Genomic DNA, 20,298 nt, shown 5'->3' with positions numbered 1-20,298 from the left:
GAGGAATTGTTCACTTTCTTAGGTGTGGTAATGGTATCATAACTATATAAAAGAAAAGTTGTATATTGAAGTACTCAGAGATAAACTGTCAACATTGCTGCAGATATCTTCAAATGGGTCAGCAAAACACACAGATAAGAAGCAAATCAAATGCTACAAAATGTTAACATTTTGTATGAATGCTGAGTTTAGATGACGGGCATACGGGTAATCATTACAGTATTTTTCAACTTTTCTTCACATCTGAATAATTTTATAAGTTGAGACAAAAACAAGTAAAATTTATTTTAATGGTAGAAATAACTGTATAACTGTCATGTTTTAGAAAGTTATCTTTTTTCTTTTTATTACAATGGCATTTGATGTATTTAAATAAAGAGACCAGTGGCATTTACTGTTTAGTGGGAAGTTCCCAGGTGAATGGAAGGGTTCAAACGAAACCTAAGTTTGTAGAAGTAGGAACCTCAAAGAGAAGGGTTGCTATAAGAAAGGATAGGAATCAGTGCTGGAGAAAATTAACGTGGTAATATCAGAAATTCTGTACTAATTAGAAATTTCTCTATGGGATGATGGAAAAGTTTTGGTAATGGATGGAGATGTTGGGAACACAACCTTGTGAATGTAATGAACAGGAACTGAATTATATATTTGAATGTGGATAAAAAGGGAAATTTTAGGTTGTATGTATATAACTACAATAAAAATTTAAAAACCAAAATCAAGGACTGTGTAACGCAAACAGTGAACCCTAATGTAACCACAGACTATATTTAACAGTACAATTATAACACTCTTTCATCAGTTGTAACAAAGGTAACAACATTATTGTTGAGTGTTAATAAGGAAAACTGTGGGGGGCAGTATATGGTACGTGTGTATTTTCTGCATGATTTTGCTGTGAACCTATGACTTCCCTAAACATTAAAAAAGATGGTAATAGCATAACTTGGAGAATGGAAGGATTTGTCATCAGTTTCATCTTTTGAGATCTGCAATTACATTATATGAACAGTCTTAATCTTAACTTGTACCTCAATATTTAATCTTAAAATTCTCTTTTCTACTTTAGGAAACAGGTATATACAATGGAAGAGATATTTATGTCATCAGTCCTTAAGGTCAAACAGCCCATATTGTCTCCAAGCCTATGGCTGAGCCCATATACATTACTAAATTTATAATTTAAAGTTACACAACTTTTATTTAATAACTTAATTTTTAAATTACTTCATTTTCCTGTGAATTTGTAATAGTCAGTTGTGGGACAACCACTGGGATAGCTAAGTGTGCTGATTTCAGTCATCTTAATAATAGAATTGAATAGAGAATCCAATCAATCTCCTGGCCATCAGCCTTTATTACCACAAGGAAAAATGAATCAATTGGACAAAGGTCAATTCAGTCAGATCAAGTCGCCACTTTTCTGGAATTATACCCCTGACATCAGGCAGAAAAATAAAGACACCCTGGTTACAATAAACAGAAATTTTCATTCTAACTGTCCTCTTAAATTTAAATAGTAAAGATTCAGCATATGCCTAGGCCACTACCTATAGGTCAATTGTGGCTTCAGGCTCAGACCTCATTTCAGAGCTGACTTTTACTTTCAAAACTCTGATTCAGCCTGGATATGGAGGTAAAAAAAAAAATCTAATTCTGCCCTTCAAATCTAGTCTGGAAGTAAGTCTAAGAGGAAATGGGAAAACAGCCATGAGCTTTTATCTATTTTTTTTTCTATTCATTAAGAAAAGAGTGAGTTATATAATTTTCTTACCAGCTGAACAAGTTTTACCTGATCTCTGAGTCTGTTTCTTCAGGTGTAAAACAGGAATAACATACCTATAAAACAGAGCTAACAAATCTGCTCAATCTGCCTGAAATGGCTGAGATAAGAGGAAATGAACATTTTGAACACTGATCTTTAAATAAACAAATGACTTTAAAAACATCATTTGTTGTACTTGGAAATTTATTGCTTTTTTGTATGTTATATGTTACATATTTATTTTGTATGTTATATGTTTTGTGTATATATATATAGTATGTTATATGTAATATTTCACAATAAAAAAAGTTAAATAAAACATCATTTGTTTAAAATAAATACATATTCCATGGTACAGTATGTAAGAGAAATAAATTTGTAGGATTCCATTCCTACTACCCAGCTATCTTGTAAAAACAAGTTATACAAAATCACCAATATAGAACTCTTGGCAAAAATACAAACAAGTCAAATTCACATTTGGGGGCATTCTGAGAAGAAAATTGGCCTGATCTGTCAAAGTGATGAATGAGACACACGCACGCACGCACGTACGCACGTACGCCTGGGGTTGAAGGGCCCAATTTAGATGAAAAGAGAATGGAGGATGTGGTGAACAGATACAATCTATAATCTTTGATGGAATCCTGGCTCAAACAATAAATAAATATTAGAAAGAACATTTTGGGAACAAGTCGGGCAATTTGCTCTGTATATTAGACAATACCAGTATATCAACAATAAATATCTAGAGCGTGATGGTAATATTTTGGTTATAAAGGAAAATATCCTTGTTTTTAGGAGAAACCTACTAAAATACACAGGGAAGAAAGGTTATGCTGCTAATAAATTTCTTCAAAAGGTACAGATAATTATTTTTTAAACTATTTAGATAGAAAGCATACGTGGCAAAACTAACAATAGTTGAAGAACTACGTATACACAGGTGTTCACTATTCTATTTCAACTTTTCTATCCATTTGAAATTTTTCAAAAAAAGAATAAGGTGAGAAGATGTTTGGAAAAAAAAGGCCACTGCATAAACAAAATACAAAATGAAGTAATAAAAAATTATGTCCATTTTTCAGTAATAAAATTATGCATTTTAGTAACCTAACTTATTAAACCAAAATAAATTCACTGTTATATAATGAAGTATTATTTAAGAGCAACACTGATCTTTCTAATATACAAAACACACAAATTAAATGCACTTAATTATGTCATGAGTTCACATGAAGAATTTCCTTTTAAGTAAAAAGCAGTGTAATTTTTTTTAAAGTAGGATAAAAATAGACAAAATGTTAATTGATGAAAAAGACAGAAATTAACTCAATTTCTTATAGATAAGCAGACCAGTACTCCAGTGTTTTCAGGAATACAATTATTATATAAAGGGAAATATAATAACATTTTTCTTTAAAGGAAAATTTCAGCAACAAATAGAACAAGTTCAGTTAACAGATGTGATGGTTCATATTTTATCATATACTTCAATTCACTCACTCTAAAAGCAAGCAAAGTAAAACAACTAAAAATAATTAAGTGCAGTTCAAAGGTAGAAACAGGGTATTCTGCTTTAAAAATGCCACCAAAGTATTTTAGAGTAGGAATGCTATAAAAAGGGACAAGAAAAGAATCCTCTACTAAACACTAGACTTGGATGACACATGAAGATTAAATTTAAGATAGTGGGATAAAAGAAAATAAGTTTGTCTTATATTGACAAGTCTCCCTATAGATTTTTAGGGGGGAAAAATTCTAACTAAATTTTAGTAGTCTCCTCTGTATCAAATCAGTATACAATATGTTTAATGAATACTATAGGTGGTAAAGGACTACTTTTGAAATGAAGTATAAGCACTCAACTATGCAGTATAAAAAGAATGTAGGCTTTCCTGTCCAAGAAGAAGACAGAAGGCTGGATAACTGCCCATCAAATCACATAAGAAATCAGAAAATATAATCAGGAATGTCTTTTTATGGGGTCATCTAACTATTATTAATTAAAAAGAGCATCACCATAATGCAAGACAACTTTGTATAATTTCTTGGTTAAATAAATTTATGAAAATTTTAAATATTCTGTTAATGCAGTTAACATTCTTTGTTTTAAAACCTATTTACTGGTTCAATTAATTACTCTGTTTTCTTAGGAACTATGCAGTGCTTCCTTTACTGGATAAACTCAGCTAAGGAAAGAAAAATAAGAACTGATTTAAATATCTTTATGAACAAACCTGTTTTTAGCAGTCCTTTCTTTTTCCTTATAAGATGGCAGCAATGTAAACTGAATAGAAAAGGACAAGCTTCATAAAATGTTATATTTTTATTTTCAAAATAGCATTTGATTTACCTTGTTAATGGGCACTATCAAAGTTGGTTCTACTTTAGCTTCGATTTCTTCTGGGGTGTAAAAACAGTTGAGATTACCCCCTCTCAAGACACAATACAACCTTCTCCATCTAATTAGGCCTTCTACTGTTTGCTGAAAAAGAAAATCAACAACTCTCAACTTTAAATCATTATTAATCATCTTAACTCTAAATTCAACAAAAATACTTAAATTACCAAAGTTAAATTTATTTTTAAAACTTAAAAAATGTGACAAAATATCCATTAATTTTACTGTGCAGTATGCCAGTTGCTTCAAATCAAAGAGTTAAAATCAAAGAAGAAAAGTTTGAAATTCTCAAAAGGGTAATGATTACTACATAACTTTTATACTAAAAAAAATCATAACTCAATACAGTGTCAGAAAAACAAGTCTATTAAAAATTAGTGCTTAGAATTCTATGGCAATTCATCAAGTGACTCAGGAAAATCATAAAAATAACTTTCAATGTTCAAAATATAATTTTCTCTTACTGTTCTCAGAACACTGGAAAATGTTGACTACCCTGTAAGAATACAAATTTTCTTCCTCTCCTAATGGAATCTTTTAGAAAAAGCTATTGATTCATTGAAGCCCATAATTAATTATTTACTGGATATAAATAACTATGGTTATAAATAAATCAGTAGTAGGTGGCAGAGAGCTTTGGAGGCCCAGAGGCCTATACTGTGCCAAAAGCTGTCTGCCAGAAAGGCCTTTATGTGAAAGGTGCTGAGCAGTCCCCATCAGTTTCCACAAGGAGTCCTCTGTTGCTGCTTATTATCCTGTAACCATTAAACATGGAGAGGTAGCTCCTTAGCCATCAAAACTGCTTTAGACCCCTTCCCTTGCCATCTCCACATCTCCCACAAGGTATACATCTGATTACATTCAGAAAACTGACATCTAAAAATAGACTTTAAAAAATACTTCTCAATATTAAAAAGCCAAACAACTGCCAGTGTATTAAGATTTAGATTGGAGCTACTATTGTTGTAGACTATTTAAAGTCCTCTAACCTGTTGGTTAAGAAATCCTGCAAATGCATCCTCAGCCATGCAAGCTGGCTGGGCAACTAATCGGCAGCACATGTTGCCATATAAGGGAAGCCAAAATGAAGACTCCTCTATTTAAAGGAGAGAGAAAAAAAAGTCAAGTTAGAAATATATGTTTATTTAAGGTCATTATACATTTAAATTTTTTTGCTTTGTACAAGAACACATTTGAAAAGTACTTTTATGTAAAAGTCCATCCTACTCAAAATAGCAATACCATATTTAATGAGAAAATCTAATATGAGAAAGTAGAAAGGACAAGATGAAATTAAAATGATGGCTTATGGCATGCTATCACCTGGAACAGATATGGAGCTTTAGACTCTTGATGTCTTTTCTGATCTTTAACAAAGTAATTAATCAATCAAGGTTGTTTAGGGAATATAAGTAACCTCATTTAATATTTTTTAGAAAACATTCTATTGAAGTGATTTATCCATGTCAAATTCCACTTTTTGATCTGATTTTGATTATGTAATATTTAGAAAGTGGTCCTATGAGTAAAACATTTCATATGTTTTGGTCCTTCCTTTTCCCTTACTAAACAATTCAGCGGCACACGGTTATGTGGAACCCACCAAGACTGATAACCATATTAGCTAGGGGTTGGGGAGGTTCTGTGGTGTCCCACAGCTGAATGTTGGAGCTGTACAGAATGAAGAGGGTTACCATGAGATGTGAGAGCATGCACAGGCTGAGGAGGATAGTCACAGGGGAGGTATCACCTAGAGTGGAAAAGTCTGTCCTGAGCAAGGTAAGGAGGGTTTCCCTGGGGAAGAACAGCCTGAGATAGGGCATCAGAGCCCATGGGGGGCATTTCTTCAGGGAAGTGGTGTGGGGAGTAAGGGCCCAAGCAAGGTGAGGAAGGTGTCTATGTGGGGTGGATACCTGAAGTGAAGGGTGAGAAGCCGAGAACAGATAGTGTACATGTGGGGGCAGCCATCCCATGGGAGTCAGAGACTAAGAGCAGTGAGGAGGCCATCATATATGGGGTGACCCTGAATTGTGAGAAGTGCATCCAAGCAGAAGGAGACTTTGGCATGGGATGTCAGAGTACAAACAGGCTGAGAAGGACATCCATACAGGCAAAGGTGAAGACAACCAGGCATGGGGAGTTATAGCCTGAAGCATGGTGAAGAGGGAAGCCCTGTGGAAGCGTGGCCGGGTGTGGGCTGTCCGAGTCTGAGCAAGGTAAGGAGTGTTCCACACAAGGTTTAAGGGGTGGCCCAGAATGGGCAATCACACTCTCAGCAAAAAGAGGAAAGCATCCAAGTGGGGAAGATGGGAGACTGGCTGCTTTCAGGGAGTATGATGAAGGAATAGTATTAAGGATAAAAGAAGACAAGTTTCTACTATTAGGGAAGGGAGTTTCAAATGATTACAATGAACTATACAATACTGGATTAGAACTGGGTATATCAGTGTGAATTCAATTTTCAACATATAGAAATATATATGTATATGTGTATATATCTACGCATGTAGCTCTGTCCACTGAGGAGACCTAGGAACAGTCACACATTAAGAGCAGTGAATATACCTAGAGCCTGATCCTGACTTCTATATACTATTCTCCACTAAAAAGAACCAGGGCTTCTTGGAAGAATGGCTGGTTCCAGGACTAAGGGAAAATACAAGATGAACTTGGAATATCTTTATGCAATAAAGCAAGGAAGTGCTCAAAAAACAATGTGACTATGTCAAAAAGACACACAAGATATCCTGAATAGGCTCCCATTGGCCAAATTGGGGACAATGTGAACCTCAAAATAAATTAGTAACAGATTATGACCCACTGACTAAAACAGGAAAACATGAGTCCATTCTGAATATAAATAAATCAGTGAATAGTCTAATAAGGAATGAGAAACATATAGTTTCAAAGTATCCTTTCATATACAAACATGTATGCATTACAAAGAGAAAAAGATTAACTTCACAGTAAAAAAGCTTGTCAGATGCCACCTTAATCAAGTAATCAAAGTGAACATTATGAGGAAAGGATCAAAATTATGGGCTACCTGATAGGATGCAATTAGAATACAGCAGCACTTCTGTGATATTCCTTGCAAAGGTGCATATTCTGAATGCAATTCCAAGAAAACATCAGACAAACCCAAACCAAGGGACTTTATACAAAATAACTGACTATAATCTTCGAAAATGTATAGGTCATGAAAGTCAAGAAAAGACTGAGGAACTGTTACAGACTGAAGAAAAGTAAAGAGGCAAGATAAGTAAATGCAACATTGCTTCTGCGTGGAATCCTTTGACCACGAAGGATATTATTGGGATAATGGGCAACTCTTAAATGGAGCCCAAAGAAAAGATGGTAGTAAAGTTTCAACATTTATTTCCTAACTGGGATGGTTATTGTGATGATGTATCAGAATGTCTTGTTAATAGGAAACACATATTAACATATTTGGGAATAATGGAACATCTTGTAAGCAACTTGCTCTCACATATTTCTTTGGATAAAAGATCTTGGCATTCAACTTGCAACTTTTCTGTAGTTTTGAGATTGTTTAGAAATGTCCTTTTAAAGAACATTAAGACATTCCTTTCATATAGTACGCGGGAGATCTATATGAAAGGAAAGCATTGCATATAATGATTTATTCTGTGCAACAGGGGTTAAATAAAACCTAATACATGGCCCCTCAATTCACACTGAACCATACAAAAGTGGTTTTAAAAGTTTTTTTACTTTTAAAACTACACCCTTGTTGGTACTGCCTATAAAATGGTAACCATTGACTTGATACTATTATTCACCAAAAAGTCTGAGTAATAACTGGGGGAAACGTTCTTTGTTAAATAAACAGTTATGTAATACTTAGATGCAAAGGTCGCCAAAGTTTGGTACATGGGTTAAAGGAAAAACAACAACAGCCTAAATGAAGAAGGCAAAATAAATAAAAAAGTAACCAATTTACCTATTCAACATTCTACTATGGGATCAGCATGCAAATTTGCTTGGGCTATTCAAACTATTTGTATTAATATTTTGCTAAAACTGCTAGCTTTCAGAAATGAAGCATTTTAAGTTGGGAGAAATCAATGCACAAACACAATATAGGAAATGATTTCAAAATGCATAGATAAATGAGAACATTCTTTCCCAGAATAGGCAGGAAATGAAATAAAAATTCTATAAAGCAAGGCTCTGAGTAATAATCTGAAATCTACTTTCTCATTTATTAATGTAAAATCTGAAAGCAAATTTTTTATATAAAAAAATCCCAGATTTATGAATGGCGTACGTTCTAAATTTCTGTAAGCTAGCTGTTTTTAAGTTAGAATGCACTTTTTAAAGAAATATAATCATAAATGATGATTAAGTTTTCAGACCAGTCCACAAAGTTTGTACAATCAATAACGTATCTGGAACCTAAATTACATATGTAACAATGTTTCTGTAGTAAAATAAGTTCAGATTTCATGGCATGCCAAGAAAAATAATTCCTTCCTGAATGCAGGATCTGGAAAGGAATACTGGACTTTAGAATTCTTTGCTCCACAGCCCCCTTTCCACATAACCTGCATCATCTTTTACTCCTGTGGTAGTTAGATTCAGCTGTCAACTTGGCCAGGTGAATGTGCCTATTTCTGTTGCTGTAGACATGAGCCAATGGTACGTGAACCTCATCTGTTGCTGATTACATCTGTAGCTGGCTAGGAGGCATGCCTGCTGCAATGAATGCGGTTTGACTTAACCGGCTGGTGCTTAAATGAGAGAGCGCAACGTAGCACAGCCAAAGCAGCTCTGCACACCTCATCTCAGCCCTCGCAGTTCAGCCCAGGCCTTTGGAGATGCAGAAAGGTATCACCCTGGGGAAAGTTGTTGGAACCCAGGGGCCTGGAGAGAAGCCAGCAGAGATCACCCTGAGCCTTCCCACATTAAGAAAGAACCTCTGATGAAAGTTAGCTGCCTTTCCTCTGAAGAACTAACAAAATAAATCCGCTTTTATTAAAAGCCAATCCGTTTCTGGTGTGTTGCATTCCGGCAGCTAGCAAACTAGAACAACTCCTAACCTAGGTTTCCAATGTGGAATAAAATATATAGCCCCAGCTTCTATATATTCTTGACAAGATAAATGGCATCTAGGCTAATCACTTAACCTGAGTGTCAGTTTCTCATTTTTAAAAATTCCCCATATTGCTGAATTATTATACTGACATTTCTTTTAGTCTCCAGTATCTTAAAGCAGCTAGAAGTAAATCCTAAAGTTGTGGAACAGTAACCCATATCAAACTCTGAAATCTGTTCTACAAGTAACTGTTGCGATGTGCTTTGAAATTTATTGCTTTTTTTGTATATAAGTTAATTTTATATACAATTTTCACGAAAAAGAAAAAAAAATTGATTGTGATCATGATAATAATAAAAACACCCATATCCTAGAATGGGGAGGAGGACTATTATGAAAATCAAATAAAATAATGTATATATGGCATTTATCGAGTCTGGCACATAATAGATGTTTTCTGTAAGTTAAAATACAAAGCAGTCTGACTGACAAAAACCATACCCCTTCCAATTTTCAATGTACCTCACTCCTTGTGCAACACATTAATCAAAATACTTAATACTTCTTTTCTAACCAGGGAAGGCGTTAGGGCAAACTGAAATGAAACAGAAAAAGCAGTCTGACTTTTCATTACTTAAGGACTTTATCTAATTCAACCACAGTTTCAAGTGGGGAACAAGCAAGAGTTTAAAAACGACAACAACAACAAAAAAAAAAACAGGCAGGATAAAGAAGTCAGATAACATCTCAGTTCTCTTTGAGTCAATTCTTCACAATGTGGTTTTATTATCTTATAAAAAGCACAAGATTTCTTGATACCAAATATAAAGCTTAACTTATCATTTTGGCTGTTCATTTTCTTTCAGCTAGCAAGAATAATAAAATTGAGTTATATTTTTAAAAATCTTGTTTTCCTCTTGCTTCTATAGTATTTAGTAGACACTGGCATAATACTATTTGGCAAAAGCCATTATATTAACATTCAGACATACACTAATGAATAAATTAGGGAGAGATTTTTTAATTATAGATTTGTTTCTTTTAAATAACAAACTTCCTTTTTTCCCCAAAATACTGATATGCATAAAGGTCAGTGTTTCATTCACTTGAATCTACAAGTCCCAATGTCAGAAAAGTTTGGATATCAATTTTTGGGTTTTATTGCTTTAAGCATAGGTCTTTATGGGTGTTTAATATGTTAATGTGTATTGCATTATTTAATGTGTATTGCTATGCCACACAGTTTTCAATCTTATTCTCCCTTGAGTATTTACATGGAAGGAAAACATAGTAATATCTTACAGAACACTGAAGGCAACTGAGGGATCATATTGAAACTGATGTTCCCTTTGTGAATTCTATTCCTACCACTTTTCAGATGATTAGCTTGAAAGAATGGGGCTTTTCATCATCATTTCCAATACCTTCACACTTAATATTTGGGGTCTTCAGGTATTTTCAGAGTAATCATGCCTGGCAGCAAAGCACAGCAGAAATAGCCTGTCTTGGATTTGAAGTCTGTCTCTTCCACTTGTTAGCTACATGATCTAACATGTGAGTTACCTTCAGTTAGTTGTTCATATGAAACTTAACCCCACAAAAGATAGGTCAAGCCTACTTAAAATTAGGTTTAAGAGTCACCTCCAAGAGAACCTCTTTTGTTGCTCAGATGTGGCCTCTCTCTCCAGCCAACACAACAAGCAAACTCACCACCCTCCCCCTCTCTACATGGGACATGACTTCCAGGGGTGTGGAACTTCCTGGCAACGTGGGACAGAAATCCTGGAATGAGCTGAGACTCAGCATCAAGGGATTGAGAAAACCTTCTCGACCAAAAGGGGGAAGAGTGAAATAAGACAAAGTGTCAATGACTGAGAGATGCCAAACAGAGTCAAGAGGTTATCCTGGAGGTTATTCTTATGCATTAAACAGATATCACCTTGTTAGTAAAGATGTAGTAGAGAGGCTGGAGGGAACTGCCTGAAAATGTGGAGCTGTGTTCCAGTAGCCATGTTTCTTGAAGAAGATTGTATAATGATTTAGCTTTCACAATGTGACTATGGGATTGTGAAAACCTTGTGTCTGATGCTCCTTTTATCTACATTATCAACAGACGAGTAAAACATATGAAATAAAGATGAATAACAGGGGAAAGAAATGTTAAAATAAATTTAGAGTGGAATGCTGGTGATCGGTGAGGGGGAGGGGTGGGGGGTAATGTTATTTATGATTTTTTTTGTTTTCTTTTTATTTCTTTTTCTGAATAGATACAAATGTTCCAAGAAATGATGATGATGAATATGTAACTACGTGATGATATTGTGAATGACTGATTATATATGTAGAATGGACTGATCACAAGAATGCTTGCGTTTGGTATTTTTTGGTATTAAAAAAAATTTTTAATTAATAAAAAAAAACTTCACGAAAGTAAGAGGAAAGATATGCAAAATTTAAGTTTAAATTTAACAGGATAGGGGATGATGAAATTATCTAAAATTGAGAGTGTTGACTTTGGACAGTATACATGAGATCCAATAGATAGAGGTGGCTGGAACATGCACTGACTGAAAATAGACTGGTGAAAGATGCAGTAAACATATGATCAAACACAGTTCTGCTAAAAAAAGGAACGAAGTTGTGGGGCAACCAATGATATGAATGAACCTGTGGGACATTTGGTGAGGCAAAATAAGCCAGAGACAAAGAACAAATATTGTATGATCTCATTTAGAAAATACTTATAAAACTAGGGCCTAGACTGTGAGCTCTTATAGCAATCACATTTAGTCCAGATTGTTAATTGTTATTTCTAGATCTTGAGGGGGCTGTTTTATAATGTGTAACATGGTATTTAGAGATAAGAATGAAGTCATTTGGGTTGGGATTAAGGTAATTTAGAATACAGGGGTAAGGAAGACATTGCTATATTTTAGAACTCCACTTACTCTTTGAGACCCAAGGAAGAAAAGTCTTTTTATGTCCAGAACCTAGGTTTTCTGTAGCACATAATCTAACTCAACCTGTCTGGACAGATCATTTAAACTGTCCAAACACAGGGACCCGAGAATAAGAATGAAAACCTTTAATCCTGTATAGGTAAATATGTAATGCCCGGATACATCCCAGAGTATATTAAGCAGATAATCAAAAAGTACTGGCAAAGTGCCTTGAGAGATAGGAAAAAAAACTATGGAACTATTAAACTTCACCAACAGGGAAACCTCAGATACTGTGCCAAACATTAAGGACACCCAAATCAACAGGATAAGCCCTTAATCTTGAGGCTTGCTCTTGTGAGGCTTATATATGTAGTGGAGTAGCTTAGCCTACTTATAGGTATGCCTAAGAGTCACCTCCAAAGGACCTCTTTTATTGCTCAGATGTGGTCTTTCTCTCTCTAAATCCAGCTCTGCAAGCGAAACCATTGCCCATCCCCCTAAGTGGGACAAGACATCCAAGGGTGAGTCTCCCTGGCGTGGGAGATGACCCCCAGGGGTGAGCCTGGCCCTGCCATAGGATCAACAATGCTATCCTGAACAAAAGGGGGAAAAGGTATCAGTGGCTGAGAGAGTTCAAATAGAGTCAAGAAGCGACACTGGAGGTCACTCTTATGCACCCTTCAGTTAGAAATTGCTACCTAACTTAACTTGCCAAACCTCAACCAAAACCATTCCTGCTTATTCTAAAGAATACCTAGGGCATTATATAAGATTCTACAAAGATTCCATGTACTAGGGTACTCTCCAAAACCTATAACCTTCCAGATGGGTCCCTAGACCAGATAAATCCTGAAACCTAGATGGGCCAGCCTCTCCAGAATGTCAATTAGTTCCATTCCCGTATCCCATATTATCAAGAGCCACTTCCAACATGAAAAAGTTAGAATGGGCATAGCCCAAATATCCCTAAAGATTTGGAGAAAGATCAAAGGTGATGGTGGAGTTATACACAGAAAGTTGGCTTTAACAAATGAGTGTGAATCCTGATTATAGTGATTTTTTTTTTTAGCCTCCAGGACCTTAGAGCAGCTAGAAATAGAAATCTAAGTGTGGAATTGTAACCCCATACCAAACTCTGAAATCTGTTCTACAACTAACTGTTACAATGTGCTTTGAAATTTATTGCTTTCATCTATAGATGTTAATTAAAGAGAAGGAGAAGTATAACAGAGAAGCTAGGATTTAACAAATGAGTATGACTGCTGAACCATTATATTGATATTTCTGTCAGTCTCCAATATCTTGGAGAAACTAGAAGAATAAAGAAAAAATTGTGGAAGTGTAACCCCATACCAAACTTTAAAATCTGTTCTATAATTACTTGCTAAAATATACTTGGAAATTTATTGCTTTTTTGTATTTATGTTATATTTCACAATAAAAAAAAAGTTAAAAAAATTTAACAGGATAGTAAATATCTTATAAGGAAATCATGACCAATTTAATGCCAATATTTTTCAAAGTTTAGATCAAACGGATATATACCTAGAAAAATATAACTTACTGAAATGGTCTCAAGAAGAAGCAGAAAACCTGAAAAGCCCTGCAACTATTAGTAACTAAATTTGTATGAAAATATAAATAGTGGTATAAACATGCAATGAAAATTGCATACATACATAAGACAAACAGAAAAAGCAAGTCACTAATAAGACAATGTGATTCCATCCACCTGTTCAAACCACATAAACCAAAACTGTATTATTTAGGGAAGGAAAAATAGGTGGTAAAACAATAAAGAAAAGCAAGGAAATAAATACTATAAAATTTGAGATATACTTAACCCTAAGGAAGTAGTGCTGGCAATGTTCTATTTCTTGAAATGGGAGATGGTTAAGTGGATATCGTCTCATAATTACTTGTTAAACTACACACTTACTGAATGCATTTTTTATTTTTAACGTATTTTTTAGATAGTGAAATACAAAAAATATTGCTGTAAAATCATCAACCTCATAGTACACAGCCACCAACCTTTACAACAATAAGTAAACTTATCACACTATTTTATATATTCCGCTTCAAGAAATGAGTAAGAATAGTCCAATTCACATTTCCAAACTACTTGACCTGCTCTGATCCATATTTTTCATCATAGATAAAAACAACATAGAAGAGAGAAATGCTCTTGCCAAGTTTCACAAACTTCCATAATCACTTAACACATTCATCTTGCTATAAATGTATACACATATATATATTTTTAAAAACAGATATTTGTACAATTTTAATCACAATAGCCAAAAGGTAGAAGCAATCCAAGTGTCTATCAATAGATGACTGGATAAACAAAATATTGCTGATACATGCCATGAATTATTCAACCATAAAAAGGAATGGAGTTTTGATTCATGCTGCAACATGTATGAATCTTAAAGATGTCAGGTTGAGTGAAATAAGCCAGACACAAAAAGACAAATATTGTATGGTTGTATGATGTCATTTATAGGAAATATATATAATAAGCAAACTTCATAGACAGATAGATTATAGGTTACCAGCAGCCATGATGGTGGAGAGGGGGTAGTGGGTATGGCAATATATATTTCTTTTGAATAAACTGCAGCTACCACAATCATCCAGATTAATTCAGCACTATCTTCTCTTATAGCCTCTGCTTCCTATTACTGATGGGCTGGCTTCCTTAATTTCAAATTTAAAAACAAAGCAGCTATTTGATTGCCAGTTAGAAGTGTATTGAGGGAAACCATTTCAAGTCAAAAAAAAGTCCCCAGAATACCCCAAAACTTTCTGTTCTCACTAAGCTAGCCTCACAAACAAATTTCTGGCAAGAAATAGAGAGGAAAATAAACTTCACTTCTTTGGGAAAAGGGAATAGACATGCTTTAAAAAACCTATTTAGTCATTCATGCCTTCAATATTTAAGCCAAAATCTACTTCTAAGGAACATATTAAAACTAGAAAGTATTACTGGAAGGAAACACATATGTGTATGCATAATATACATGCTAAGTAAAAAAATATAACATACTTACCATTCCCATTAATAGACAGATTATGGGTCTTGAAGTTATTCTCAATATTTTCCAAGGTCAGGGTAGTATGAGCTAGCAAATTATATTTTGCACCACTAATAGTGAAAAACAAGGCATATTTTAAATATCTTAGAACAAGGCATATTTTAAATACCTTAGCATGTTTTCTATTATACAAAATATTTGAATGTTAAAGATTACCGATCTTAGTCAATACATGTTATTAATCCATTTAGCATATTTATCTCTTTATAACGTTTTATCATAAAATCTAAGAATTATTTGGTTCAACTCAAACAGAAATGTTTCTCTGAAGGAGTTCCATTCATTCATTCAATAAATATTTACTAAATACCTAATATGTGTCAGGTCCTATGCTTAGGTGATAGGCGTTCAAGGGTGAACAACAAAAAAAACCTAAAGAGATAAATCAAATGCCGGCATTTCCAAATTGTAATATCACTTTTTCTATGAAGGAAATAAACAAGGGGATGAGAAAACTTGGGGCCTATATTAGGTAGGGGAACTGGGAAAGGTCTCTCTGAAGAGGTTAAAAGTTATATACCCACAAAAAGAGTTAACCAAGGAAAGAATAAAGGGAAAACATTCCAAGAAGATAGAATAGCATGTGTAAAAGGAGGGCTAAACAATCAGTCAGCTGGAGTACAGTGAAGAATGGTGCAAGGACAAGTTTGGAAACAGAGGTACAGAATAGATCATGTAGGGCCTTAAGAGCCTTGGAAGGAGGGTGGACTTCATTCCAAGTGTAATGGGAAATCACTGTAGGCTGTCAAGAAAGGGAGTAATGGGATCTGATCCATGTTTATTTTCCTGGGGAATGAAATTATTTCCTTTCTCTGCTTACTCCAAAGATTTGGGACTTCTGTCTATACTCTGGAAAAAGAGAGGACTTCATTACAAATTTAATTGTTTTTTCTTTACAGTATAGTCCCCTTTATGCTGCTTTTGTTAAAACAGGACTTTTGTCAAACTATCTAGAATGCGTGGTGATAAATTTCATTTCCTGTCACTCTGTGGTAATAAAAAGTTACTTTTTGTTCAATAATTACTGCATTTTCTGTGCTAGTAATCTTTCTTTTAGTTCATGACTTTTCTTGGTTTTATTATTTATTTTCCAAAATAGTAAAATCTCAAAATTCAAAATATCAAAGAACGTTCTTTTTTTTTAAAAAAAAAGAGAAAGGCAGAGATACAGAAAAACTTGAGAGCAGAGAGATTTCTGATGGGAATTTTCATGAATTCTGCAAGGTGGTATATTTCATAAACCTTTTTTGTTTCAAACTAATCTTTAATAAAATAGCTATTACAAAAAAATGTATAAACTTGGTAAGTATGCAGTTAAATAATAAATAAAAGCATAGCCCATAAAATATAACTCCTTTGATAAATACCTCTTGGTTTTTAATACACAAGTATCACAGACTATACATCTCTCTCAATACCCAGTGTTCTGTTTTTGCCAATGTTTATATAGGAAAATTTATGTCAGTCCCCATAGTTCAATATAATATTTTTAACAAACTGCATGAGAAAAATTTCAATGTCCATTTTGAATATAATCATTATGTCAGATTCTCACACTGACTTCTAGAAAAAAGTATCAACAAATCTCCATCGTGGCTCAAACTTAGAGAGGCACTACTGTCTCAAACTTATTGTGCACCATTCTCTTCTATTGTGTATTTGTCCTTAACTTTCTAGAGTGCCTTTCTATAATTAGCTCTTACTGTTGCCTAGTGTTACACACTGAGTCCATCAAAAGTTGAAAAAGTATTAAAGAAAACCATGTAGAAAGAATGAAAGCAATTGCAAACAGCCATTACAATGGAAGGGGAAATATTATTACTCATTGTCTATTGGTTATCTGGTGATCAGAGTACAGTGTGTTAAGCATTATTCCATTATGATACTTTGTGATTATTATATAGGTTTTATGGGGCTACATTTTAGAAAATTGATAAAGTATTATAATTTTTCCCACTTAAAATAATGGGAAACAGGATCTGGGTTAATATTTTCTTTCATGCAGAATGTATTATACTCAGGACGACACTGTTGACAGTAAGTGGGGAATGCCTCATTTGCCAGGCACTGTTCTAGTAACTGGGGCTGCAATAATCAACAAAACAAGGGGGGGAACCTCCTCTTTCTCCCAAGGGAGAAAAGACAGACAAATATATTATCATATCATGTCTATGGAGTTAGTCATAAAGCAGGGTAAAGTGTTGGTTTAAGATGATGGGAGAATGTTATTTCAGAAGATAAGGGAAAGGCTTCAGTGAAAAAGTAACATTGAAGCAGAGCCCTGAATGGCAGCCCTGATTAACTGCCATAAGAAGAGTAAAAGGAAGAGCATTTCAGGCAGAGGAAAGGCACATACTAGGTGTGTCTGACAAATAACAAGCAAGAAGGTCAACATGGCTGGAGAATGGAAAGGGAGGAGAGTGATGTGGATATGGACACTGTTATATCTTATAGGGCATAAGGCACTGGATTTTATTCTGAGTGAAATGGGAAGCAAATAGAGGATTTTGAGCAGAAGAATGTACCATAATTTGGCTTGTATTTTTAAATGATCCCCATGGTTGCTGGCGGTAGAACAGACAGCCAAAAGGGAAAATGGAGAATCCAACTGTGAAGGTACTGCAACTTACAAGACAAGAGCTGATCCTGGCCTGGAATAGGGTGGTAGAGGTAGAAGTGGTGAGAATGGGTAAGATTGTCTACATTTTAAAAGTTGAACCAATGTGGACATGGGATATGAAAAGAAATGACAAATCCAAGATTTTTGACCTGAGTAACTAGAAAAATGAAATTGTTATTAATTGAAATGAAGGAGGCTAGAAGAGGAAAAGATACGGGAATCAAGAATTTAGTTTTCGACTTGTTAAATCTGAGACTGTTTTGATTTCAGAGACATGCGATGGGGGAGTCTGGAGTTTGGGGAAGAATGGATATTAGAGATATAAATTTGGGAGTGACCAGTATATGAAAGGTTTTTAAAGCCACCAGAGTGAAGGAGAGGCCCTAGAAGTTAACTGAAATTTAAGGACCAAACACCGGTACACAAGTACTCTAATATCTGAAATTACTAAATTGAAGAGGAATGAACTAAGGAGACAGGGAAGGAATAGTTACTTAAGTAGAAGAAAATCCAACAGAAGTGGTATCTTAGAAGTCAAGGAAAAAAGGGCTTTGAGAAACAACAGTGTTAAATAGTGTTGAAAGGTCCACAGAGTTCTAATGACTGACCATGAAGAGTACTGATGACTGACCAGTGGGTGAGGCAACATGTGGATCACTGTTACTCTCACACGAGCAGCTTCTCAGTGGTAGGACAGAGGTGACAGGATGACAACTGGATTGAAATGGTTCAAGAAAGAATGGGAGAATAATTGGAGACAGTAAATATAAACAACTCTTTTCTATAAATGGTAGCTCTGCAATGTGGCAGTAGAAATGGGAGAGATTTTAACATGTTTATATGTTTGTGGGAATGATGCAGAAGAAAAACAGATGATGTAGGAGTAGGTGGGAACAAGTGCTGGAGCTCACCCCTTGAGTAGTTGAGAAGTTGGCCATATAGTGCAAGAGTAGAAGCCTTATTGTCGTAATGTGACTGTGTAGTTGTGAGAGCCTTGTGTCTGATGCTCCTTTTGTCTACCTTATCAATGGACAAGTAAAACATATGGATTAAAAATAAATAAATAATAAGGGGAACAAATGTTAAAATAAATTTAGTAGATTGAAATGATGGTGATCAGTGAAGGGGAGGGGTAAGAGGTATGGTATGTATGATTTTTTTTGTTTTCTTTTTATTGCTTTTCTGAATTGATGCAGATGTTCTAAGAAATTATCATGATGATGAATATACAACTATGAGATGATAGTGTGAGTTACTGATTATATAACAAGAATGGAATGATCACATGATAAGAATGTCTGTGTTTGTATGTGGTTATGTATCATAAATAAAAAATCGATAAATTAAAAAAAAAGAGTAGCTAGCTGTGCTGGTTTGAAAGAATGTATGTCCCCTAGAAAAGCCATGTTTTAATCAAAATCCCATTTCATAAAGGCAGAATAATCCCTATTCAATACTGTATGTTTGTAATCAGATCATCTCCCTGGAGATGTGATTTAATCAAGAGTGGTTGTTAAACTGGATTAGGTGACATGTCTCCACCCATTTGGGCAGATCTTGATAAGTTTGTGGAGTCCTATAAAAGAGGAAACATTTTGGAGGATGAAGGAGAGATTCAGAGAGAGCAGAGCAGAATGACATAGCCACGAGAAGTAGAGAGCCCACAAGCCAGTGACCTTTGGAGATGAAGAAGGAAAATGCTTCCTGTGGAGCTTCATGAAACAGGAAGCCAGGAGAGAAAGTAGAAGATGACGCCTTGCTCGCCATGTGCCCTTCCAGCTGAGAGAGAAATGGTGACTCTGTTTGCCATGTGCCTTTCCAGATGAGAGAGAAACCCTGGACATCACAGGCCTTCTTGAACCAAGATATCTTTCCCTGGATACCTTTGGTTGGACATTTCTATAGACTTGTTTTAACTGGACATTTTCTTGGCCTTAGAACTGTAAACTAGCAACTTATTAAATCCCCCTTTTTAAAAAGCCATTCTGTTTCTGGTATATTGCATTCCAGCAGCTAGTAAACTAGAATAGCCTTAGATGGGGCAAAGACAATACACAAGGAACAAAAGCAGCAAATAAAGATACAGATTCAGATAGGCTGGTATATTTGGTGAGTGGAGAATATGCAAGTTCTCTTTTGATTGCTTCAGTGATATATGAGGTGAAGTCATCAACTATGAGTGACAAATGGAGCGAGAATGATGGAGGTTTGAGAAGAGAAGATGTTACATGAAATATTTACCTTGAAAAGAGAAAAAAAGCAAGGCTATAGGAAACTTAGCAGTCATACTGAAAACCCAATTAAGGTTAGCGATCATATGTTTAAAGTAAGACCAGTCAGTATGACCATGTTTTTCTCCAACTTATTCATCTACTTAAGGTAGATGTAGAGAAGTTAAATGTAGGGT

General features: G+C 34.8%; 1 protein-coding gene across 4 annotated transcripts in view; it reads right to left on the bottom strand.

The window, feature by feature from the left end:
- The window catches only part of RTKN2 (rhotekin 2), an 87,520-nt gene that overhangs the window by 23,361 nt on the left and 43,861 nt on the right, over window positions 1-20,298 (bottom strand). For all 4 annotated transcript variants that reach the window (XM_077125201.1, XM_077125203.1, XM_077125202.1 and 1 more), the window contains 3 exons: window positions 15,227-15,321; window positions 5,159-5,265; window positions 4,122-4,253 (listed from right to left, as the gene is read on the bottom strand). In XM_077125201.1, the coding sequence (XP_076981316.1) occupies window positions 4,122-4,253; window positions 5,159-5,265; window positions 15,227-15,321 (334 nt within the window). The remainder of the gene's footprint in view (window positions 1-4,121; window positions 4,254-5,158; window positions 5,266-15,226; window positions 15,322-20,298) is intronic.

Source organism: Tamandua tetradactyla, chromosome 13 (genome assembly GCF_023851605.1).
Source record: "Tamandua tetradactyla isolate mTamTet1 chromosome 13, mTamTet1.pri, whole genome shotgun sequence".
Lineage (NCBI taxonomy): Eukaryota > Metazoa > Chordata > Mammalia > Pilosa > Myrmecophagidae > Tamandua > Tamandua tetradactyla.
The sequence above is the reverse complement of the archived record's forward strand: the minus strand, read 5'-3'. Positions and strand labels throughout refer to the sequence as shown.